This window comes from Coturnix japonica, chromosome 7, assembly GCF_054131305.1.
Source record: "Coturnix japonica strain WE chromosome 7, WE-NBRP24, whole genome shotgun sequence".
Taxonomy (NCBI): Eukaryota; Metazoa; Chordata; class Aves; order Galliformes; family Phasianidae; genus Coturnix; species Coturnix japonica.
Genome location: NC_140669.1, coordinates 33583283 through 33608989, shown reverse-complemented (window position 1 = coordinate 33608989; position 25707 = coordinate 33583283). Strand labels below are relative to the sequence as shown.

The 25707-nt window shown below is 40.0% G+C and overlaps 1 protein-coding gene across 21 annotated transcripts in view; it reads right to left on the bottom strand.

Annotated features, from left to right (window-relative positions):
* ADARB1 (adenosine deaminase RNA specific B1) overlaps window positions 1–25707 on the bottom strand; it is a 64136-nt gene that overhangs the window by 21359 nt on the left and 17070 nt on the right. For 10 of the 21 annotated variants that reach the window (XR_014948458.1, XR_014948459.1, XR_014948456.1 and 7 more), the window contains 4 exons: window positions 22091–22127; window positions 19156–19230; window positions 13165–14099; window positions 1644–1758 (listed from right to left, as the gene is read on the bottom strand). Coding sequence is in view for 11 of the 21 variants with exons in the window: in XM_085553782.1 (XP_085409908.1) it covers window positions 1644–1758; window positions 13165–14099; window positions 19156–19183 (1078 nt within the window). In the remaining 10 variants the exon portion in view is untranslated. Of the gene's footprint in view, window positions 1–1643; window positions 1759–13164; window positions 14148–15474; window positions 15580–16315; window positions 16473–18580; window positions 18679–19155; window positions 19231–22090; window positions 22128–25707 lie in introns of those variants that run through there. The other 11 variants (XR_014948457.1, XR_014948461.1, XM_032445677.2 and 8 more) reach the window with 6 other exon arrangements.

Here is a 25707-nt window from a genome sequence, read left to right as displayed (position 1 = left end):
GTCTCACAAGCGCAGAGCAGAGTGGCAAAATCACCTCCTTGGTCATGCTTCTCTTGATGCAACCTAGCATACAGTTGGCCTTCTGGGCAGCAATTGCACATGGCTTGCTCCTGTTGAGGCTTTAATCAATGGACAATGCCCAAATCCTTCTTCTCAGGGCTGCTCTCCACACAGTCTGTATTTGTGCTTGGGAGTGCCCCAACCGAGATGCAGGACCTTACACTTGGCTTTGAACTGCATGAGGGTGTTACATGTCACCTCACATGAGGTTGACAACCCTCAACCCTGTCCAGGTCCCTCTAGATAGCATCCCTTCCCTCTAGCATGTCAACTCTATCACTCAGCTTGGTTTCATCTGCAAGCTGAGTGGTGCAGTTGATCAAAAATGGACAAAACTATAACATTTACTTCAGTCATACTTGTCAGACTTCTACAACAGTCAATGTTGCAGAACCATTTTGTAATTTTGTGGTTTCCTTATCTTGCAATGCTTCTAGAAGCAGCTTTTGCTTCCCTACTAAGCTATCATTATCTCAGCCCTCAAGACTTCTCACCTTCCTTACATCTTCTCTCCATTCCCTGAGAGGGGGTGTTGACTGAGAAGCTGGGTGGGTGTTTGGATGCTGGACAGGGTCAACCCAGCCAGAGATATCCGACAACATGGCTTGGGCCAAAGGTCCCCAAGTCACACTCCCTGTTCTAGAGTGTGCATTACTTTCTACTTTAGCTAGCCCCCTCACACCTCAGAAATGAAATTGGAAGGTCACTACAAATATCCCCAGAATAGGAAAGGGCTGGCACTACCCTACAAAATAGAAGCTAACATGTAACCCAAAAGAACGAGAAGAAAGCTCACCACGCATGGCTGCATAAAGGCCATCCAAATGAAATGTGGCTGCACATTTATCAGTGATCTTGGTCTGATTTGTACAACTACCTAAGTGGAGGCTCCTCATGACACGCACAAAATGAACTGCTAATGGGGGACAGGCACAAAATGAATGTCCAGTCAAAGGGACTGAAGAAAAAGATAAACCTTAACCTAAAGAAAATTCAGCAACAGAATGAATGTCAATCAGTTTAGGATGAAGATTCACTGTTCTTAGTGTTCTGGCAGACCACATGTCTCAGGACAGCAATCAGAGACCTGTGACAATATTGTTGTTTGCACATGCACACTAGATACAGCTGCTGAAACACAAGTTGCTTTCTTTTTTACTAAAACAACCGAGACACAAAGCACTAAGAATGAAATACAGCACAACTAACTAAACAAAGTGCAGAACTTTAAAGACTTGGAAAGCAAGCATAGTATCTTACATAATATGCCAAAAACAAGAATGCCATCTTTTTGATCAACGTGATTAAATGTATTTTAGACTTACTTTCAAAAAGTTCCATACTTCATTTTAAAATATACTTCAAAAATATCTATTTTGTAGACTGTGAGTTACCTCAGAAGTCTCAACTACACAGAAGATAGCAACTCCAGAAACAGACTAATCATCCGTTGCCAACGTTTAATTGCTTATACTTACTGCACATTCCAGATTAAACAGTAGCATATTCTTCAGAACTGGTTGACTTAGAATATAAACAAAGCTTTGGAATTTAGACAGTTAAAACAGCATTTTTTTCTTTACCTGTTGTCATGACAATTCCAGCAAGGACTTTTCTACGTGCATGTGGAGATGTGAAATTTTCTGTCAAATCACTGAATTTATCTACAACCAAGCGTGCAACAGCATCAGCTAAAACCTGTTGGATCACACAGAAATGCACGTTAGAAAATTAAACAAATTTTAAAAAAATACAACAGAGCTATGTTATAAAGATTTGCATTTTTGAATGATTCAACACAACATATTAAAACTGCTTGCAACATTCATTTTGAAACTAGGCCAAGATTTTGACGTATCTTCAGTATGTCAAGGAGGCAGCCAGGTCTAATTTTCAGGCACACAAACCACTCACAGCTCTTTATATGGAGTAGAGTTCTGTGTGCTTTATGCCTTTTAAAACAGGGTCACACAGACCTAGGACAAGCATCAAAGTACCTGATGTTCAAGACAGTATAAACAACTGAGGCTTAGGAGAACACATAAATAAACAAATGAGTCAATATTTTCACTCTCAAAACTCAAAATACATCATTTCAACACCAACACTGGACCTGACAGGAAGAATGAAGTGCAAAAACCAGCCTCTTCAAACCAACATGGTAACTGAAAATCTTTTATAACAGTCATATGAACTAATTGGTTACTACATATTAAGAATTAATTTGTTTTCAACAGTGGTTAAATTTTCTTCTTTTTTTCAAAAAACAAGATATTGCAAATTTAAGAGTAGCACATGTATAGCATACCTACTCCAAAATTAGGAAGACTTATCTCTTTCACCTTAGGGAAAACTTGAACGATAGTCACAGCCTTGTAACCTGCCAGCAGGGCTGAAAAGCAACATCAATCAGACTGCAGGGGGGACTAACCTCTGATATTGATGATAACTTCAAGCTCTTGCTGAACTCCGGCAATGAACTGTGTTCTGTTAATCTCAATTGCTGCTTTTAAGGTAGTTGAAACCATAAGAGCTGGAGATTAATCAAAATCAAATTCTTGAATTTTTGCCTCAAAAGAAATTGAAAACTACAGCAATCTATGCAAAAATATTACTTTGGAGTAAAAGCCACTGTGTAAACAACTCTTGGTACTAGCTGGCTTCTACATGTACTGTGCAAAGTCCATCACCTCAGTGGTGCACCCAGCAGCACAGCCAGATAGTTCCAAAGTTACATGTAACACAGAAAAAGTTGCAATGCAGGAAAACCCTCTTACAGTTTCTTTTAGGGATATTCAATGTTTATAAAAGAGGCCCTTTAAGACCAATGGCTCTTTCAGTCACCACCACAACAATCAGGCATGAACAGAACTGATCATATCAAAAACTCAGACTTCCACTATGCACAGGAAAATCTGCGTTTAAAAGCCTTTCAGTGCAGCTCCCTGCAACCAAATCCCATCATTGGAGTACCAGGTGTATGACTGGATTCTGATGACTGCCTGTGGTGTCTGAGACACTCTGGGGTTACAGCCTTGTCCACCTCAAAAGGGCACAGGCTCTCTGTCAGATCCGCCAATGCCAAGTGAATGTCTTAGATATCCAAGCTCCTGATGTTTTGCTAAACACACACACAGACAACAAGATCATTTCCAGCTGGGGGCTGAGAAGCTTCTGTTTACAATGCCCTTTCCATATGGAAAGAAAATCACCCCCCCACACACCTCCAGAGGCAGCCCAAGGCAGATCAGCAGTACTGACAAATTTGAAAACAATCAGCTCCAAAATCAGACCACCACAGTCAAATGAAAAGTAAAAAGAGCAGACTTGAATACTGACAGTCTGATTTTGCTTAATTACTTTATTACAGTCACTACTGCAAATCACTGCAGGGATAGGAAATGAATAGAGCTTCATTCCGTTGTTTTACCCATAAATCTCCTGGTGAAATTAGTGATTCTGCTTCCCAGCTGTAAGCTTTATGCTCTCAATTCTATAACTTGTTTTTTCTATTCAGCCTTCCATGACATACTGGAAAGTAGAACCTAGCTGGCAGCTGACAAGGCATCATGCAACATAAAAATGTGTTGAAAATCATTATGACAAAATAGATTACAGAAGAAGTGAAACTAATTTTTCCAAATACAGATGCATTTGGGAGAGCTTATGGATTCAGAACATCAGCCTGCCAGAAAAGTTAGCCATCCAGGTAATTAACAATATGGGTCACCTCTTTAGTGAAAAACATGAGTGTGAAGATCTGAGGAGTCTTCTCCAACACTGAATTACACTAAAACTCTGTTGAGCAATCCATATCAGAAACTGCGAAATTGAAATTCTGAACGAAAACCAACCCGTTGCAAAAGGTGAACATACACAAGTGCATCTCCCTGAACATGGATCATTTGCTGCACCAACTCTCAATTTATCTGGCTAAATGAAGGCAGATTTACAGAGGCACATAACCCCCCACAACATGTGGGAACCAGGGTTTGCTTGAGAAACTTCTTGACAAGAGGTAGAATCAAAACAGAAAGGTTTTTCTGGAAAGAAACTAAGACAGTAACTGGGTAGGAAGCTCGCATATAGGATACATTAGTTTCCTCAACAGGTCGTTAGCAACAATACAGATGGGACTGTTTTACCCCAAGGGTTTACTGAATCACCTAACTTGTCTGAAAAAGTATTGGAGAAAATTTTAGAATCATTTCAGGCTCAAGAAACAGTGATATTGTTAGAATATGTAGATCACTTGTTACTATGTGGAACAGAAAAATCGAAAGTAAAAGAGACTACAAATGAACACCTGAATTTCTTAGGAAAGCATGGACTAAGAGTAACCAGAAATAAATCACAGTATGTGGTAAAAGAAGTTAGATACTTAGGACATATACTCTCCAAAGGTAAATGGAGGATAAACTCTGACAGGATTCAGGGAATCGTGTGACTCCCTCTTCCCAGAACAATGAAGAAATTAAGAAAACTCTTAAGTTTAACTGGGTATTGTAGACTGTGGACAGAAACATATGCTTAGAAAACAAAGAAATCACATCTCAAACTATTGGAAGAAGGACACAATATGTTAAATTAGACAGAAGAAGAAAAAGAAATGGTGGAAAAACTGAAACAAGACTTGGTTGCAAACCAGTTTGGTTCTTCCTGCCCTGGATAAACCATTTCATCTCTTTACACCCATAAGTGAGGGTGCTGCTTTAGGAGTCTTAACCCAAAAATGGGAAGACAAAAGAAAACTTGTAGCATACCTGTCTAAGTTACTAGATCCTGTAACCTGCGGAATGTCAGCATGTTTTCAGGCAGTGGCAACAACTGCCTTTCTGGTGGAAGAAAGCAGGAAACTGATCTCTGGAGGACAACTGACTGTTGTTACCCCTCACCAAGTAAAGAAAAAGCATATTCTTTACTTGGAAGGCAGAAAGGCCTTCAGGCTCTAGGATACTGAAATATGAAGCCATATTAATAGAAAGAAATGATTTATCTATAGTCACTGACTAGCCTGAATCCTGCCTCCTTCTTTTTGAAGGGAACTGAAGAGACACTGAATGTGAAATACGCAAATATTCATTATACGCAAGCTAAAGGTGCCATCAACTCACCTCCAGACTGTGGGAACTGGCAAGTTCAGATCATGGATGAAAAACCATCTTAAGAAGAATGCCCTCATCTGTCTTCTAGCCCCAGATACTGATATATTAAAAAAAGCCCAGAGTTACGGTACTGGTGGCAATAATGACTGGTCTCAAAGGAGTTGGGGTGTAGGTTGGGAGAAGGATGATAAATGGAGAAAGGAAGCAAGATACCCTGTAAAACTACAGATAAATGGAACTAAGACCAAGATACCCCACATTATTCTGTTTGATGCTTGTCAGGTTAGCCTGTGAAGACCTGAAGGCTAACAACAACTAACTAGTGAGAATAAATACCTCTGCCCCAAGAATAAGGAACAGGTAGTTAGGGGACCACCTATGTCCTGTCCTGAATGGAATTATGTGTGATGGACCACCACCTATAATGGATGGACCTACTCACCAGGTTCAGTCAACTCCATCAGAGCTTTAAAAGATCAAATTACCTTATTTAAAGGGATTGGTCAGCCAAAGTGCCAGCCCCTGCAGTGCAACTTCTTAATGATAGCAACTAGAAAGTCTGATAAATTTGTTAACTGTACTTATGTTTTTGGAGCAGATGCAACAGGAGAAGGGCCAGCAGCCAAATAGCTGTATGGAAACCATGGCCCACTGTTACTAACTTTACTCAGGAAGAGAGATCCTGTAAAAGGAGAAAGGTGCCATCCAGTAACTCCAGTAAAACTGTTAAGAAAATAAGGACTCTGAAAGATGTTTGAGGTAGAAACAGGGCATGGGGAAGTGAACATCTCGATACAATGGGGAAAATATACCATCCAGAATCTCAATCATAGCAACTGTTATGCCTGTGCTTCAGGATGACCTGTTGCCCCAGTGGTCCCCTTTCCATTGGGGTGGACTCATAATGTCCAGGAAGTTGTTCAGCGCAAATTGTGGAGAGAAAATCCTGCATTCTACCTTGCCTTCTAACTGGAAATGTACTGTGCACTTATTCAATTGGCTCTAACATTCACACTGGTATTCGGAAAGGAGCATCCCTGAACACAATGAAGGAGAGAAAGAAGTCTAGGGGAATCATTTGATGACAAAATATATATAGGTTCTATTGGGATACCCAGGGGAGTCCCTGCTTAACATAAAGTGAGGAACCAACTTGCAGAGGGGTTTGAGTCTTCTCTATTTTGGTAGATAACTATTAATAAGAATGTAGGTTGGATCAATTGTGTTTACTGCCATCAGCACAGGTTCATAAATTATACTAGAGTACTATCCCCCATGTTAGAGGACTGGTCCAGTGGCTAATCGAAACCACTATCTAAGCAGATGTCAGTAGGGCCACCACTGTAAAGATATTTATGTTATGGGATGAAGTGGAAAATGGTGATCAGGACAACCTCTGAGCAAAAAGAGAAGTGTAAATGTTGGAAGTCACCTACAGGACCATGCCTTAACAGAAATCACACAAAGCAATAGGTGTGTAATAAAAGTAAGAGGGAATTGTGGGAGACAGCATATTATTTTCACATAAGCAGTAGAATGTGATACAAAAGGGACATACCTCAGAACCCATGATACCAGGTGTTTGTCTGTGGAGAACATGTATTCTTGAGAGATAAAAGGAATAGTACTAGTCCGTGAAAGAATGTCATATTCAGAGCTATCAGGAGAATCTGGCTGGCATGTTAACCCTCCTCCTTTGAGAAGATGATTGCTGGAAAGGGGGTGGGGGCAAACAAAGGCTTTAAGACATACATCTGCATCCAGAACTGCACAAGAAGAAAAAAACTTATCTGGCAGATATATGGCAGGAGAAATTGGAGAAGCAACTAAGTTGTAGATTTTGCTTACTTCATGAGACAAAGAAAGATGGGCTTTTGTCAACTACCTGCACACGGGATGTGCACATGATGGGCTAACAGGAGAGAATGTGACTCTGGAAGTCGGGGAAGGACTCAGTATCAAGAACTAGGAGATATAGGAGCTTCATTTCCTTATAGCAGGCATTTCTGCTTGCAGAACACCCACCATTGCAAAATAAAATACTATTTACTGAGATCCTTGCCTGGGCCTGAGCTATTGGCTTGCGAGTGCTTCTCACAGGTTGAACCTCCACTGCCATACCACCACCATCTGCCTTTGACAACGGGTAACAACATCAAGGCTGAGGTACTTAACTTCTTTTGCCTCAGTCTTCTCTGATAACTACACAGCTCTCAAACAACTGGTTTGGTAGCAGGGGACTAGGGAAGCAACATCCCTCCCACTGTAAGGGAAGATCGGGTTTGTGACCACCTGAGGAACCTGAACATCCACAAATCTATGGGTCCCAATGTGATGCATCTCAGAGTTCTGTGGGAATTGACTGATGTAGCTGCAAAGCCACTCTCAATGATATTTGAAAAGACATGGCAATCAGGTGAAATATGTGGTGACTGGAAAAAGGGCAACATCACACTCCTTTTCTAAAGGAGTGAAAAGGATGAGCCTTGGAAACTACCAACATGTCAGTCTCATCTCTGTGCCAGGGAAGATTATAGAACTGATCCTCCTGGAAGCTGTGCTAAGGCGTATGGAAGTTAGCAAGGTGACATGGAAGAAACAGCATGGCTCCACCAAGAGCAAATCGTGCTTGCCCAACCTACTAGCCTTCTATGATGGTGTCACTGCATCAATGGACAAGGGAAGAGCCAACGACATCATCTATCTTGACTTCAGTAAGGCCTTTGATGCAGTACCTTTTTTCCAAACTGGAAAGATATAGATCTGATGGCTATACTGTTCAATGGATGAAGAACTAGTTGCAAGATTGTACCGAGAGTGGTGATGGTGGAGATGGTGACAAGTGGTGTCCCCCAGAGGTCGGTGCTGGGACCAATACTCATCAGTATCTTCATCAATGACTTTGACAGTGGGTTTGAGTGCAAGTCTGCAGATAACACCAAGCTATGAGGTGTGGTCAAAACACCAGAGGGATGGGATGCCATCCAGACAGACCTAGACAGGCCTGAGCAGTGGGCCTGGATGAACCTCATGAGGTTCAACAAATCCAAGGGCAAGGTCTTGCACCTGGGGTCAAGGCAACCTTCATTACCAATACAAACTGGAGAATGAAAGGATTGTGAGCAGCTCTTCTGAAAGAAATCTGGGAGCGCTGGTGTATGGGAAGCTGTACATGAGTCAGCAGTGTGCCCTCCCAGCCCAGAAAACGAACTGTATCCTACACTGCATCAAAAGCAGTGAAGAGAGCAGGGTGAGAGAGGTGATCCTGCCCCCCTGCTCTGTGCTGGTGAGACCTCAGATGGGGATTCCTCAGTACAGGGCAGACACATACCTGCTGGAGTATGTCCAGAGAAGGGCCACAGAAATGATCCACTGAATAGAACAGTTCTCCTGTGAGGACAGGCAGAGAGCAAATGTTCAGCCCAAAGAAGAGAAGGTTGCAAAGTGACAGGGTAAGTAGCCTGCCAGTATCTAAAGGGGAGCTGCAGGAAAGAAGGGGTCAGACTCTTCAGCAGGGTCTGTGGTGACAGAAGAAGGGTAAATGGCTTCAGGCACAGGGAGAGTAGATATAAGGATTACAGTGAGGGAGGTGAAGCACTGGAACAGGTAGCCTAGTGATTTGGATGACACCCCATCCCTGGAGACTTCCAATGCAAGGCTGGATAAGACCCTGGGAAACCTGACCTAGCTCTGGTGTCCCTGTGCACTGCAAGGGAGTTAGAGGCCCTTCCAACTCTTAAGCTTCTATGATCATAAGCAAACATAACAAATCAGGCATTACTTTCAAAGCAACCCTCACACAACATATTTAATACATAAGTAACAAACATTTTAATTCTTAGTATTTTTATTGAAATGTTTTAAAAAGGAAAGCAACAAAATGAAAAGAAAAAAAAAGTGGGATGTTTGACCTTGTCTTTATGAAACTAATACAAGTCTGGTTCAGTGGCAGTGGCTGCAATTCTTAGTGAGGTATAAAGGGGTTCATGAGAGATTTCTGATGAAATATTCTGTGCTTCATCCTTGTCAGCTGTTCACGAATGTATGTACTGCCCAAAAGCAATGACATGAATAAGGCGTTACTGTGAAGTGAGAGATATTTTCCCTATTAAGAGAGGTCTTATGGAAGTCTATTAAAGAGACGTACCAATATTTTTAGTTGAATATATGATTGCATCTATATAGATTCCATCTCAAAATTTTCACGTAATATATTTATACTGACAGAAAACAGAGTTGCAAATACAAATTGACAACTTTTTTTGCAATCCTCATATTTTTCTCTGATCATGGAGACACTGACTGTGTTTAGCCAATGCATACAATCATTTGCCATAACTTCAGTTGGCAATGCACTGTGCTCTTCCTGTGTTCTGGTTTCAGCTAAGACAATGTTAATTGCACACCAGAGTCTGGTTGTTGTTGAATGCACACCTGGGGCCAGGTTGTGCCACTTGGCAGGGAAAAGCTGCCACCTTTATAGCATGAGGCAGACCACACTGCAAGCTGTGCTGGGCCACAGGTCCAACATGTCTGATCTAATGCCAAACCAGACACTTAAATGTTCTAATGATACTAACCTGAGTATGTTGAAAGATACAGCTGTCATTCACAGAAAAGAATAAAACCCAAAGCACACATTTTAAGGCCCTTTAGTACTTGCTGTGACTTATGGCACAATACAGGATATCTTGCTAGAGTGGAGTGAGAGGTAAAGCGAGGATGGCTATCAGTTTACAAAATGTAGCTGGCTATAAACATTTTTTCTTTGTTTTGGAGACGTGAAACCCTACCATGCAGGACTGACAGTTTCTCCCACTTTAACACACTAGCTGAAAAGGTAATAAAAGCTCAAGGCCTGATTTTCAGCTGGTTACCTTCATCTGCTCCACGGTACACACCAAGATACTTGCTGGGTTTAAGTCATTTTTTTAACAAAGACATTTTCCTTATTGCAGACAACTGTTCCACAACTCACAAAAGGTCAAACTGCAAACAAGATTGCTTTACACAGAATGGCTGTAAATGTTATAAATCACAGGATGTTGGTTAATCCACTGTACTGACCAAAAAGGGATACTCATATGTACTTTATGGGCTGCTGTCTAATATAAACTGACCTCCTCTATCCTTTGATAGCTTACATGTGTATGATGATTACCTATGATTTCCTCAAGCAAGCTTGCAGCTACCAGAAGGTGTGTAACTACGGACATGCAAATTTTCCCATACAATCACCATTATCAGCATTTTATTTGGTCTAAGAGTTATTACAACTCCCACCCTCATTTACATTGCTACTGTATGCTCCAATGTTTACGACTCCATCCACTTCAAGACAATATCCGAATTTAATGTCTGTACGCATACTCACCAAACACAGTTTAAAAAATATGAAGAGCAATCACTGTTAAAAAGCAAACAAAAAAACCCATAAATGAAGTAGGACCTCAAAGTGGTCTTCCAATATCTGAAAGGAGCATATACACAGGAGGGGGAATGACTGTTTATGAAGGTGGATAGTGATAGGACAAGGGGGAATGGTTTTAGACTGAGACAGGAGAGGTTTAGGTTAGATATTAGGAGAAAGTTTTTCACCCAGAGGGTGGTAAGGCACTGGAACAGGTTGCCCAAGGAGGTAACCCTGGAGGCATTCAAGGCCAGGTTGGATGTGGCTCCTGGCATCCTGGTGTGGTGGTTGGAAACCCTGCACATAGCAGGGGGGTTGAAACCAGGTGATCTTTGAGGTCCTTTTCAACCCATTCTATTATTCTATGATTCTACAACCTAACACCAGCCCCTGAAAAATCACAAATGCTTAAATCCTTGATTATTCTCTAAAATGTACCAGACCACTTGTAACAGACCATGATGCAATTCCAATAACTTCACAGTTAATTATAAATAAAAGTAAGATAATAAAACACAGTGACACTGCAGGAAGTCAACAACATCCTAATCATAAACTGAGCAAAAGACTCAAAATCAATAACTGGCTTTGAATAGGGTCATGACAGAGCAGCAGCAACCTGCTTAATCCGAATTACTCTTATAGACGCTACAGATCTCTGTTTCATACTGGAGCAGCCTTTTTGGGGGTGCCGTAAGAGAGGTAAAATGTAAGCTGGCCCTAAGCTATGATTTGGCAAACACAGTATGGGTATCAAGGTCAGTTTATGATAGCTGGGTGTTGTAAATTGTTTGCATGTGTTGTTTTCTTTATTAGTTAAACCCACAGTGCTGGCCTCTAGTGCCCTGACCATCCCTATCAGGGCAAATGATTCCCGCATATCTTGCACAACCTACCTACAGCAACAGCTCATCTGTGGCACAGCACTCTGAGGCAACAAACAGTGGTTCACAGGACTGAGAATGCAGGACAAAACCTCACAGAACAAGAAAATCTGAAGTACCTAGCAGTGTCCCAAGGTCCACTGAAGTCCCTTATTAAGTTGTTATGCATTGATCTGCCAGACAGAAAAACATCTTAAAGCCCTTAGGATGATGAAAGAGTCAGCTGAGAGAGAATATAATGACTTATCCTCATTTTGGACTTAACAGAAGCTGCCCTGAACAATTCTGGTACGCATCACCTCTTATTCCGTTCTCCTTATTGCAGTTCAAATTTTAACCATTTTAATGATTCGTGGCAGTGAAATTTTTGGTGTCTGATCCACCTATAAAAGCTCTGTTTTAAAAGCAGTCTGAAATAGCTAAAGAAATCACTACTACCTGGAACAGCATAATCTCAGATTTCAAAAAGGAGGAAACATTCATAATAATGCAATACTGCGCAAGATTATTAATTAAAAAACAAAAAAAGAGAGAGAGAGAGTATTTAGGAATTGCTTAACAATGCATATTGTCCATGCAACTTAAGGAAACAACTCACTTTAAACAGTCACACCTATTTATATTCTTTAACTTGATATTAGTGAATAATAGTGAATCAATCTAATACAATATTTTAAATGAAATTTAAAATAATATTTTAAAGATAGCAAAGGTCAAGGCCTCAAAGCTAACTTTAAGACAAACAGAAAGTTGCAAGGAATTCACAGGAAAGTATATGAATTTATGCAGGCATATAACATCCTTAAAAAGACCATATGGATGTAGTAGGAAGAGGGAGGTAAAACATTTATTACTACACTTATACAGAGTGAAGCAAAAGCAAACAAGTGAGAATTTTTCTTCATTAAGAACGTAAGAATTATACCATTCTAACTTCTTTACATTTTCTGGTCTCTGTCTGATATGTTTGTTACCTTCTCTACTTATTTAGTATTTATTTGATTTAAATTATTTCTCATTCAGATTTATTTGCCTAAGTAATTTGCATATACTTGTTAACTAATTTTATTAGAGCACAGCCTTTAAGATGACAGTTACTTAACCACAAGTTAGAATGCTCAGGATATGAGCATTGCCAGTCTCTGCCTTTCATTCAGACCCTGGAAATGAGTGATGGCTTCATTAGTGTCACCTAACCTGCCCTTGACTTCTATGATTCAGCTCTGCTAACATCAACAGTTTCACTTTGAATAAGATAATGATTTTCTGCCCTGGTAAAAATGATTGTGTCAGAGAACAATACCACTTCAAGCATTAATCCTGACTTGCACTCCACCTCTCCACTGCTACCTAAGGCAAGTAAACCATGGCTCAATCTTTGCCCAGCACAAACAGTAATATAAACTGATGCCATGTTGTGCTTTGTGCCCTATTACATGAGATTATAAAGGCTGAAAGCATCAGCAACAAAGTCTCATCTCCACCCAAAGGAATAGGAATGTTGCACACAACTGTCAGAAGCCACAATCAGCTAACATAGTGTGCGTATTTACAAATACATGTATGTCCACATAAACATGCACGCATACGCTCCCATCCATACAAGCAGAATACACAGAAATGTTGAAGTTGATTCAAAACAATTCATCTTGGCTATTTTTGGTTATTATCTAAACATGCTGACAAATATTAAAGGGTTTCTCACCTGCGGCAAATGTAACTGGAGCCCCTCACTAGGAATGGGCTGTCTAGATGGAGTCTGGTCCAGCTGCATGTTAAACAAGGATGCCAGGGCTGACTGAGCAGCCCGAGCTTTTGCAAGCTTTTTATTCCTTCCCGATCCCTCAAATGTTTGCCCATCTACAGCAACAGCCATGACAAAGTTTTTTGCATGGCTCTCCCCGCTCTCTGACAGAAACTCATACTTCAGGCCTGGTCGCAGCTCATTCAGGATCATTACAGGATTCTTCCCACTTGCAGTCGGGTATGGCAGCGATGCAGGGAGAGGCAATTGGGTAAGGCTACTTGCCACAGCAGCTGATGACAGGCCATACTCCCTGCTGGAGCCAAAGGAGCCATCCCCATTGGACCCTAGGTAAAAGGAAGCATCAGAAGGAACCGGAGTTTCAAATCCGTTGAAAAGCGTGTCAGGAAAGTCTGCCTGGTCAGAGGTGAAGTCTGTGTTGACCGAGAGAGTCCTCCCCATGGCCAGGTGTGCTTCTGATGCATTTGGGAACTGGACAAATGACCGCAGAGCCTTCTCAGCAGCATGGAGCTTGGCTTTCTTCTTTGTGGGGCCAGAACCCTCAAACACCTGTCCATTAACCTCAACAGCCATCACAAACATTGGGGCGTGAACTGGCCCTGTCTGGGACAGCAGCTTGTACTGTAAACCAGGTTTGATCTCGTTAAGTTGCATCAGTGCATTCTTTGGCAAAACAGGACCTGGTGTTTTCTTCCTCTTCTTAGGGCGAAATTTGGAGTGGCCATTGTTGCCTTCCTCCAAAGGCCGCTTTCTGCTGCTGCTGCTGTTGCCACCATTGGAGAGCTGAGCCCCCTCCCCGGTGCCTTGCATACTGCCATCCTTGGGGGGAACGTTGTCCATGTTGCGGTTTTCTTTAACATCAGTGCTGCTTGAACCTGCGGTGCCCAGAAAGAGTAACTTACAATGCCTTTGTTGCAGGATCTTGTAAATGCAAAATTTATAGATTCCTTTATCTCTCTTTGTAATTGGTTAAGTGATGTGTGCTCACAGATTAAAGCTTTTGCGACATAAATGAAGAGCAATATCTCTTAATAACTCAAAAAAGAACACATTCAAGACTTTCAAACTTGCTCTTGATACTTTCATATGACAATAAAACATTGCAGCATTTTTTTTCAACAAACTAATGCTGAAACAAATTTCTTACTGATAAATTACTCTTGAAGTGAAAATGTAGAACAGAAAAACAAATCGTGTTATTTGTAGGATAAACTATCAATAGCAAAATAAAAGTGGATACTTCAGACCAATACTAGGAGATTTATATTTAATTATACCTTATTCTTATTTTATTCATATTGCATTTCTGTCCCATGTGATTTTATTTGCTCAATTCAAGAAATAACTTAAACAAAATCTGAGTCATGAAAAACCAAGCATCTCTTTGTTAGTTAGGCACCTTGACTGAAAACTGTATGTTTTGCTTCTCTATAGCCATACTCTCCAAATTCAATCCTTTTTTTATGTTCTTCACAGTCTTCATTTCACCTCAACTCAATTTGCTCAAGATTTATCTGCTCTGGGATGAATGCCTTCCCATCACACAGCAGCTTCAGCAATGGGCTCATTCAACAGAGGCCAGAATAGAGCAAAGCCTTTCTCACAGCAGCTCTGACCCTTCAGCAGCATACACTGAACACAGCTGTAAAAAAATCCTGTGTCTAACTTAGGCTGCACCAGAAAACTACTATATACACATTTTCACACAGCCTTTGATTGAAAAACCTTTTATTTGCCATTCATACGCAGTTTTTAAATTTCTCGCAAAGTAAAAAACTGCTTTCTCAGATTTCAAAACAAATAATGAAGGCTGTCTCTTTTAAGAACACAAAATGTGTGACTAAATCTGCACAACCACAATGGGAAAAAAAAAACCCACAATGTGGTATTGCAGTATTAATGATTAATTTAGTTATTTATTTTCTAATTAGAAAATTGAGGCAACGATAAAGTTAGATACATATTTCAAGAATTATATTTGCTGTAACTGGAAAGATCTCATTTTCACTCTGATTAAAAAAAAAAAAAAAGAATGAAATGACTTACTTGTGCTTCATAGCAACATTCATTAATGAAAAGGCAAATTTATTTGGTTAAATGTTTCTAACTCTTCTGTTCCAAGACTTTAGAATATCTAGTACTATATTAAATTCACACTGATAATAAGTAAGAAATATTTATTGAAACCAGAGCAAATGAAGATGGAAGATCTCAACAAATAGCAAATATGCTTTCGTAAGTATTCCCTACCATGCACACATCACTTTGCCCAGCTTACAAAGCCGATGGAATGGTTACTAAATTTTCATTTATAACATCCTTCAGCAAAAGCTCGATAGGTTACTCCTTTCGGTGCTCAGAAAGAACAAAAAAAAAAAAAAAAAAAAAAAAAAAAAAGTAAAAATAAAGATCAAAAGAAAAATCCTAAAGTAAAACATATTTTGTTAAATTTCAATAGCATAACAAGGAATCGTACAGTATTTAACACTGAATTCCAGTCAAATTCTGTATAGAAACATGAAACCTTTGGGAGTATTTCAGAGCTAGAAATTTGCTAAATTTAATAAAGAAATCTCTTGTAATATTCAGCCACAAATTATACTGTCTGCAGAACACGTGATGTAGAGACACAACTGTCAATACACAGAGTTCATGCTTATCACTCATCTTACCACAGTGAAAGAATTTAAAGAAAACAGAATACATGTTCAAACTTCCTTATGTTGGTCTTCTCACCTGAAATTGTAACCTCCAAAAATTATCTAAAATTATCTAAAACAGTGCTTTTCAAACATTGTTCTTTCTAGTAGCAACATAAATTTGCTACAGAACAAGATAACTTTTCAGCTAAACAGATTTCTTCACTCAGTTAAAGCCAAAAACAGCTTCTGTTTGTATTTTCCTCTTTATAACCAGTGTCTCTGGAAGCCACATAAGGAAAATGAACAGAATGCCACTGAACATAAAAAAAGTTTTATTTCCAAATAAATGGAGGACCTACATAGTCATTTTCATTACAAAAGTACTGGAAATGATGTCCTGTCAAAGAGGGAGGATTTGCAGGGAGCATGAAAGAAAGTCACATGCTTACCTTGGTTTAGAAAAGAAAAAGAAGTGAAGAAAACTACTGCTTGCCTGCAAGTTACTACGCATGTTAACTTTAGAGAATCTGTAGGGTGGAAGAAAATAGTAAAGTGATCAAGTAGGGAGCTAGCAGCTGGTGTCAAACCCCAGACACCATGAAAGTAGGCAAATTTTCACATCGTTAAGGTGAGCCAAATCAAAAAACCCTGCACATGGCGGGAAGAAAACGTCCTTCTCTGTAAACCAGAGAGCTCTGGTCTGTTTCATCCCATTAAATACTGAACTGGAAAAAAGAACATCTGTTTTTCAGGACAAGGTTGAAGATTTCCTTTCAGATCTTTCCTTTAGTCCATCCTGCTCAGCAGCTGTGAGTTCCCCTAATTACCTTTGGGTTGAAAAAAGAACTGAAAGGTTAGTCAAAAAGTAGGATTAGCTAACACCACCTGCTAAAATCAAATAAATCATCTTTCATAACCTTTCCCATATTTAGACATCCTAAACTTCCTCCATCCCAGCTCCTCCCTGCTGCTCAGATAGGGCTCTCATTCCAACAGGCCTCTATTGAAGTGTGCCTCCAGTGGCGCAGTGGTTAAGGATGCCACTTTGCAACACTGAAGCCCTGGGTTCGAATCCCCCCTGTGGTGCAAGTGCCGCTCTGCTACACAGGAGGCTCGAATCCCGGGGGTTGGACTTGATGATCTCTAAGGTCCCTTCCAACTCGCACAACACTGTGATACTGTGATACTGTGATACTGTGACTTATCCTGGTGAAGGACTTCAGAATTGGGCTTACGACCTCATCTAGCCCAACAGCCGACTGCCTGTAGACCGCAAAAGAAAGGTAAAACCAGAACAAAGACCATGGGATAGCCCCAGAGAAACCTCCAGGCCTTCAGGGATCTGCGGCTCTTGAGGTGTCCTGAGGGGGCATGATGGAGAGATGCAGATGTCTTTTTTTCTCACATTTTTGCTAATTGCTTTCCAAGACCATACGTACTCTTTGTATCACTTCCGAGTTTCATTATACCCTGAATGAAAACATATCCCACTGCTTACTTTGAATCTCCATCTGCTAATCTCACCTAATTCTCATTTTTAATTTGTTGATTTCTTAGTTTTATGATTCTAAAAATAATAATGCCCCTGATTTTACATATCTATGAAGCATTTCAACCTTGTCACCCCCCATCCACCACTTTTTGAGTGGACATCCATCAGGTGTTAAGGAGCAAGACACACTGTAGATTTACCTTTTTTGCTCTATTTTGCACTCTTTTTTGTTCTGTTAACACAATGTTTTAGAGACCACAAGACTCTGAGATGTCTCCCACACACTCTGAAGGGAATGAGAAACACTGAGATCTCTGAGTCAGGATCTCATCAAAGCTCAAGTTAGGAGCAGCAGTACTCAAAACAAATGCTGCTCTAAAGGAGAGTACACAGAAGGCACTGACCATCGCTTCATGTGCTTTCTAAAACACAGGTTAGCGCACTTCATGTGTCTGATTAGCTGCCAGTATCACAGCTAATACAAGGCAGGAGAATTAGAATTGTAAATGTTAAAACATTGTCAAGCAAGTACAGTACTTAGGAGAGGGCAGATGGGAAAAAAGATTACCATCTAAACTATTAAAAAAAAAAACAAAAAAAAAACCCTCTCCATTCAGTAATAGACATTAAAAAGAAACTAATGCTATATATTATATATGTATGCTGGAGTTCAAGAAGCATCCGGACAGTGTTCTCAGACATACGGTTTGATTTTTGGGTGGCCCCACATGGAGCCATGAGTTGAACTCATCTTTCTTTATGGATCCATTCCAACATGGCATATTCTATGATTCTACGTATGTATGTATATTCAAGTCTATACATTTTCCAGTCTTTAGGTTCTCAAGTACTGAATACTTTAGGCAGCCTTTTCAAGTTGATCACAGTTGTTGTGTATTCAGCTCTTTGAAGCAGCATCAATATAGATACAAACATCTGACAAAAGCATCCTATTTTATTAAACAGGACAGCAACCTATGATTTAAAAATAAGACATTTTTTCCTAATACTCGCCTCCTGGAACTCAGTACAAATATCCTGATGGAAGGATGCTGAGGTATCTTTCACTGCACAACAAGCATCACTGGCAGACAATCAAACCTCACACAATACCAGATTATTCAAATGAAAAAGCTCATGGAACCCAGTATCACATTAGCCAACACTAAAATGGTTTGTATGCTAACAGCTACATGAAATGTCTTCTGTTAAAAATACTCACTTGATGCATGGTACAGTCTTGGCCTTCAGCCCTTCTAATCATCTGGCTCTCTCATGTCATAATGATCTTTATTTCCATCAAGTCTCACAATGATCTGCCTACAAGAATTGCACAGAAGGCTCTCATCTTGAGAGTTCTGCACAAATCTGCTCTCAGGTTAACACAGCCTACCTTGGGTAACCTGCAACCCTATTGCCAGCTAGAACAGTGAGGTAAAGGAATTCGCAGAAAAGCAGATGAGACACAGTACACCTGAAACCCAGAACAGGTCTTACATGCCACTCAGAGTGGGACACATAGTGCTCATAAATAGTGTCAGTGCAGTATACCAAACTATTTATCAAAACAGGCAAATATTTTGTAGACATAGGTTATAACTAGACTAGCACATGATGTATATTTCAAGAACACTTTTTGCTCAAAATCTCTGGATTACACTTATATCCTATACTTAAAAACATACAAAAATCATTTTAATTCATGCTTCAGTTCCTTCAGTCATCTCTGTGGCTTATGAGAAAAGGTCACCTTTGAAATGACTGCGTAGTTCAGTAGAGTAAACAAACATATCTTACTCATGTTTTCTTCATCATCTACATCCATTGTGAAATACTTTTGCTGGTTTTTTGGCTGGCGGAGACTGCTTCTGTCTGAAAAACAGGAAGTGGGATATTTAAGGTTTTAACATAACCTACATACAAGGTGAAGCATTAGATCTCCTTTAAAAGCAGAGGTCTGGGCACTAATTTTGAATTGGGCTGTCCATGGCTACTTCTGTGAGCTGAGGTACATGCTGCAGAACTGCAAATTCTGCAGTTTGCAAGCATTTGTTTTTTGTATAGTATTTTATATTTTGTATATATATTTGTTTTTTGTATACAGCAAATTTTTTTTAATCTGAAAGTGTATATAAAATATTTTATCTCACTATCAATTAGTGATGGTGGGTTTGTTTTTTGTTGTTGTTGTTGAGGTTTTTTTGTTGTTTGTATTTTTAAGGATGACAATTTTCATAGCAGTTAAATGAAGCAACGCTCTTCCCACGGGGAAACAGCAATATGTCTCAACATAAAATTTATGTCAAATCTATTCTGCAGGTTGACAAGCAATTCAAGCAGTCAAGACACTGAAGATACAGTTGCTTAGCCAGCACCATACTGATGTACATTTATTTGGTTTGCTTTGGTTAAATCTAGAGCTGCTAAACTGAGATGATATTCAGCAAACAAAAGACATAAGCCCAACATCAGCTGAAGTACTGAGTGAGCGATATTACCTTCTCTCCTACATATGAATTGTGTTCATTTGTTATTATTAATCAAAACATTCATACTACATTACATATAGATTATCTGGCTATGGGAAAACAGTTTTATTAACCACTGAAACTTCAGCTCTTGTGCTCAAGAGAGACAAATCTAAAGGTGAATGTTAGCATCTGACATAAGAACATAATATGTTCATCATTTTGCTTGAAAGAAAACATCACTTTTACTCTAACCAAAAGCACTAGTTATGGGGTGGTTTGTTCTGTTGTATTGCTGTTGTTGTTTGTTTATTTTTCCTTCATGAAAAAGAGCGTGACAAATAAGGCCAACAGTAAAACTCCTTCATACATTTGTTAGGGGCAATGCAAACTTTCAAGTGGTACAAAGTTAAAATACTAGGCTTACACACACAGTTTCTCTCAAGACTCTCAGGAGCACCTAAAACAAATTACAGATTTTCCTGCACTTTTTTCCCCCCCAGTTCAAAGGCAGTATGTACAAAAGGACTATATAAACTCTATTTTGCAGACATAATAGCTTTAGGTAAATTGTGGGTTTCCAACTGACAATCTCTCTTTCCATGCCCCTGTAGTCATTCACACTGCATACTACAACCTTTCCACTGGCCTGTAACAAATCCTGTTTTCCATTTAATGTGTGTAATTCAAAAAGCCCATCGCTCAAGCCTGGTATACAGGCATGCTCACATCTGTATACTTGTGCTTTACACACCTGTTTTCTTCCCTCCATATGCTCATCCCCATAGAAAACTGTGAGACTTGTCTTTTGGACTTCAGTTGCCTCTGGATTACATGCATACACTGGAAAACATCCCACTGTGTTAATGGGGCAATTAGAAAGTTATGCTAAACAAGAAATTGCAGATTTTTTTATTAAATGTTATGTGCTGCTAGTAAGGTAAAACCCCTGGCATGCTAATATCAATTGCGTAAAATACGTACAGCATTACATACTGTTACATACTAACCAACAGGAAAAACTTATCTGTAGTAACAGCAGAAGTAACACCGGTTCTGTGAAGACACACAGCTCAGGTACCACAAAGTATATTCATCAATGGAAAGTCATTTATTTTTTCAGGCAAAGGAAAATATTTAAAATGACTGTGAAAGCCCAGGTGTTTTATCATGGCTGTGCATACTTAACGACAAATTGGCTCATGGACACACCAGCTATTTTGGAATAAGAATTAAATTCTAACACCTCCAAAATGTTACAGGCATGAAGTGTTAAATTCAGCTGGAAACTAATTAATCTCCCTTTCCTAACCCTACCAACAGCATATACCGCACATGTGTAGACAGTACATCCTGTAAACTATGTACCTGTTAATGACCTTCAGGACTTTAAAACACACACTCTTTCCTTAAATTCCTCCAAAAATGGTGACTCTACCATTTCCCTGGGCAGCCTGTTCCAATGTCTAACCACTCATTTGGAGAAAAAACAATTCTTCCTAGTTAGCAACCTCAACCTCTAGCACAACTAAAGCCATCACTTCACGTCCTACTGCTGTTACCTGGGAGAAGAGACAAATTCCCACCTCGCCAAAACCTCCTTTCAGGCAGTTGTAGAGAGCAATAAGGTCCTCCCCACAATGAATGATCCCAGCTCCCCATCAAATTTGTGCTCAAGATCCTTCACACTACTTATGATTCTACAGCAACAAAAACGTGCCTGGCATGGTAAAAAGCAAACAGAAAGAACGTCTCCCCTGGAGTGTGAAGATGCGTGGGTTTTAAAAAAGCAGGAATGAAGATAAAATGGCAGCAGTGCTGAACAAAACTCAACATTTCTGAGTTGCGCAGTTCACTCTTTTCTGTTGTACTTTATTTGAAGGACGTAATTAGTGGGTATGGGTTGATGGTTGGACTAGGTGATCTTAGTGGTCTTTTCCAACCTTAATAGTTCCGTGATTCTACATCATATTTACATATTGATTTTACTAATACAAACTGGATACATTTTTTTTGTTAAATGGGTAAGAACTTTTACATAAAAAGAGCATCGACTTGATATATTTGGATATTTCTTAATATTTTTATGCTTTCAAATTCCTTTGATTGGTTATTCTTGAAATGGTCTAGTGCACCAACTTGTTCGGTATTGAACAACTATATTCACACATGAAGATGAAATATCTCCTCACTGTCATGGTATGCACACATCCATTAAAACACAAACCACCTTGCCATATGTGCCATAAATGTGACCCGCTTACCTTTTTAACTGTTAGAGACACGTGCTGAGTCCGCAACCTGCAAAGAGAAAGAAAGACACGGGGTAACAGAATGGACTAGCTCTGGAAAACACCTACCATTGTTTCCACACACACACACATTAAAACGCATTCTTTCTCAATCAGAAGCAGAATGATTTTGCTATTACAGATGAACTCCTAGGTACAAAAAAAGCATTTATGTGAATTTATCAATGTGAGGATGCACAATTCTAAAATAGTCCTGACATTCAGCAAATTACAGAAGTCATTTTCAAAGCAACAGAGCATTTCAGTCAAGTGGCAATGTTTTGTGTAAGCACACTAGCAGTCCACTAGTTCTTTAGGCTGGGGGACAAAACCTGTACCCGGTACAACATATATCCACTGCTGTAAGGCATTTTGCTATTTCCACCTTACAAGTCAAAATTCCACACTATTTCACTGCCCACGAGAGGGTGCTGGCACACCACATCTTTTCAGTAAGCAAACTAAATCCAAGTTAAACACCTTAAATAGTACAGCGTTTCAATTTCCAAACACTGCATGGCAGCATTTTCCAGTAATACCAGTTACCAAGAAGAACAAAGCAAAAATCATTTGGTCATAACATGAAGTACTAAAAAACATTCAAAAGCTGAATGCAGTGTCAGCTGAAGTCGGTTTCCAAGCTGCAACAGGCTGTATTCAATCACACTGAACTAAATCGACATACTATCAATGCTGCATTTATATCCCCTTTAATATTTCCTCAAACTAGTAGCCCCATACCTACAAGAACTCCTTCACCAGTAATGCTAAGTATATGAGCCATAAGCTACATGAAATTGCTATATTTTTAATTGCTTCCAGGGAGGGGGTATCCTCAGTCTTGCTGACCAACCTGTTCCAGTGTCTCACCATCCTCACGGTAAATAATTTCTCCCCAATATCTAATCTAAATCTCCCCTCTTCAAGTTTAAAACCATTTCCCCTTATCCTGTCACTACCTGCCCTTATAAAAAGTCCCTCCCCAGCTTTCCTGTAGGCCCCCTTAAGGTACTAAGAAGCCGCTCTAAGGTCCCCCTGAAGCCTACTCTTCAGTCTGAAGAGCCCTAGCTCTCTCAGTTTTCCTTTAATATTCTCCCAGCAGAGCCATGTGTTCAGACACAAGCTCAGGGCTCTGGGTGCATTCTCTCAGAAAGGGATGGCCCTGTTTTGGCTCCCACACCAAGGTCAGCAGCACAAATATGCATCTGAAATTCAGCCTCCAGCACTAATCCTGAAGCCTTGTACAAATCCATCTCTGCAGCAAGTGCTGGGTTTGGTGAGGCAGAGATTTTCTGCTGTATGAATGTAAGTTATAAAGAGAGGTGGAAGGGACTTGTAACACCTCAAACCTGTAAACACTCTGAATAGGAAAGAGATGAAAACACCCTTTGGTTATAAAAGCAAACCTCTCATATTCCACACTTTCTACCTGGCTCTGCCTGGTAGCAGCTGCACACTCCAGGGTTTGTCTCCAATGCCTTTTGCAGGCAGAGCCTGATGTCTGTTTGCCAGAAGGACTCCTCCAAGCAGCTCAGCACCTCTAAGCTGCAGCTCTATCCACATTGCTACTTCCCAAAAAGCAGTAAGTAAATTCCTAGTCCCCCATGGATGGCGGGAAGTGCCCTGAAGACAGATGTTGGCACTTGCTTTCTTAATGGAAATATGATTGCTATTTTCATACCTACAGTTACAGAGCCTTAAAGCAGATTTGAAAACAGAAGCCAAAGAACTCTTTTTCACCACATGGCTTGAATAACAACTAAAAGGCAAAGCAATCACCAGCAAGGAATAGCAAAAGCAAACAAAGCTGGGGACAGCAGCTAGGCAGCACTCACCACAGCTCTGTTTGACTATCAAACACAGATCTGTGATACACCAGCACATGTTCAATTTCTGCCAAACGAACAGGTTTTCAGAGAAACCACACAGATAAAAGAACTGGGAAAAGCATTTCATCCAGCCTGCCTCCCCACCACCTTCTCTACTCACTCAACTTCAACTTTATTCATCAGCACCAAACACTCCAGTCACTGAGTACAAGAAGATGGAAATCAAGAGACTTCCAAACAGCTTCATGTCTATAAAAAACAACAGCTGGTCAGTTTATTCACAGAAGAATTAGGAGATGTATACAATGTGGCAAAGGATACTTCAAACCTGTTTGAAGAAGGGGATTTAAGACATCTTACTGCTCAGCAGAAAACATTTCAAGCCTTTAACCATATGCTAAGATCTGAATCAGAGGTCTGGTAACTAACTTCTCTCCATATACTGCATCACACATTATGCAGATACAACTTTTGCTACTGATCTACATCCTTCTTAGCACCACAGGGGCTAGTTTTTTATTAATTAAAATTGACTTACACAAGCCTTTCAATACTCAATTAAAGCAAACAACTGAAATAAACCTCTATTTCTTGTTTCAGCTCTTGTTTAACCTGGCAGATGGCTCAGCATCTCAGCATCATTCAGTCGTTCACTCACTCACCTCTTCCAGTGGGATGGTGGAGAGAATAAATAAAACCAGAAAAACAATAAGGTAGAACTCATGAGCTGAGATTAAATTACTTGTACTAAGGCAGAGAAAATGAAAAGGAAAATAGTTTTGACTAGGCATACATTTATATATATGTGTGTGTGTGTGTGTGTGTGTGTGTACAAGAAGTGATGCACAAGTAACTGCTTTCCACCCCCCAGCTGATGCCCAGCAGGCCCCCAAGTAGCAGAAGAGAGCAAGATTAACTCCCACTCCCCTCAAAACTCCTTCCACATGATGTCATATGGTAGGAAATATGCCCTCTTCCAGTTTAAGTCTGCTGTCCTAATTGTTTCCTCCCAGCTCCTTGGGTTTTTCATTACAAATGGCCTTGGTTCCGTACAGCATTGCTTAGCAGGCAACTATAAACATCACTGTAATCAATGCTGCTTTTCTCCTAGAACCCAAAAAGCAGCATCATACCAGGCAATCTGAAGAAAACAATTCTGCCCCAGCTGAAACAAAGACAACTATCCACACATTCATTCCCCTGCTTGAACACAAGCACACACCAGCTGCTAAGCCAATGCAGATGACTGAGATTTTACGTTGGCTGGATTTAACTTCTAGAATGTGTCCATTGGGCCTTTTATACGCCATTTTCTCCTTCAAGTAGGAACAAAGAAGAAAATCTTCCCACTTCAGATTCCCTTCACCAGTTTCCAAAGAGACAGGTTACAGAGCCTGCCTTCAATTTGATGCAAACTGTGAACAACTACCGAGGCTTTGGTCCCCATGCTTTCTCCCACTTTCTCCCAGGAAAGAGATGACTTCATGGCAGATTTTGTTTCTGAACCCATAAAACTATAGCATTAGCCTAGAATTGAAGGCATGACATATTTTGATATACTGGCTGTCCAAGAACGAGTATCAGGCTGCACCCGAAAGTTCAGTGCAACTATAAAAGTGCAACTATTATACAACAGGAATTGGGTTAGCATCCACAAGAAGAGTAAAAAAGAACCAAGGATGCTTTTCTGTAAATATCCAGTAATATCCAAGCTACCGATAGGACTGCTTTAACCGCAGGTATCAAACAGGAGTGAACATT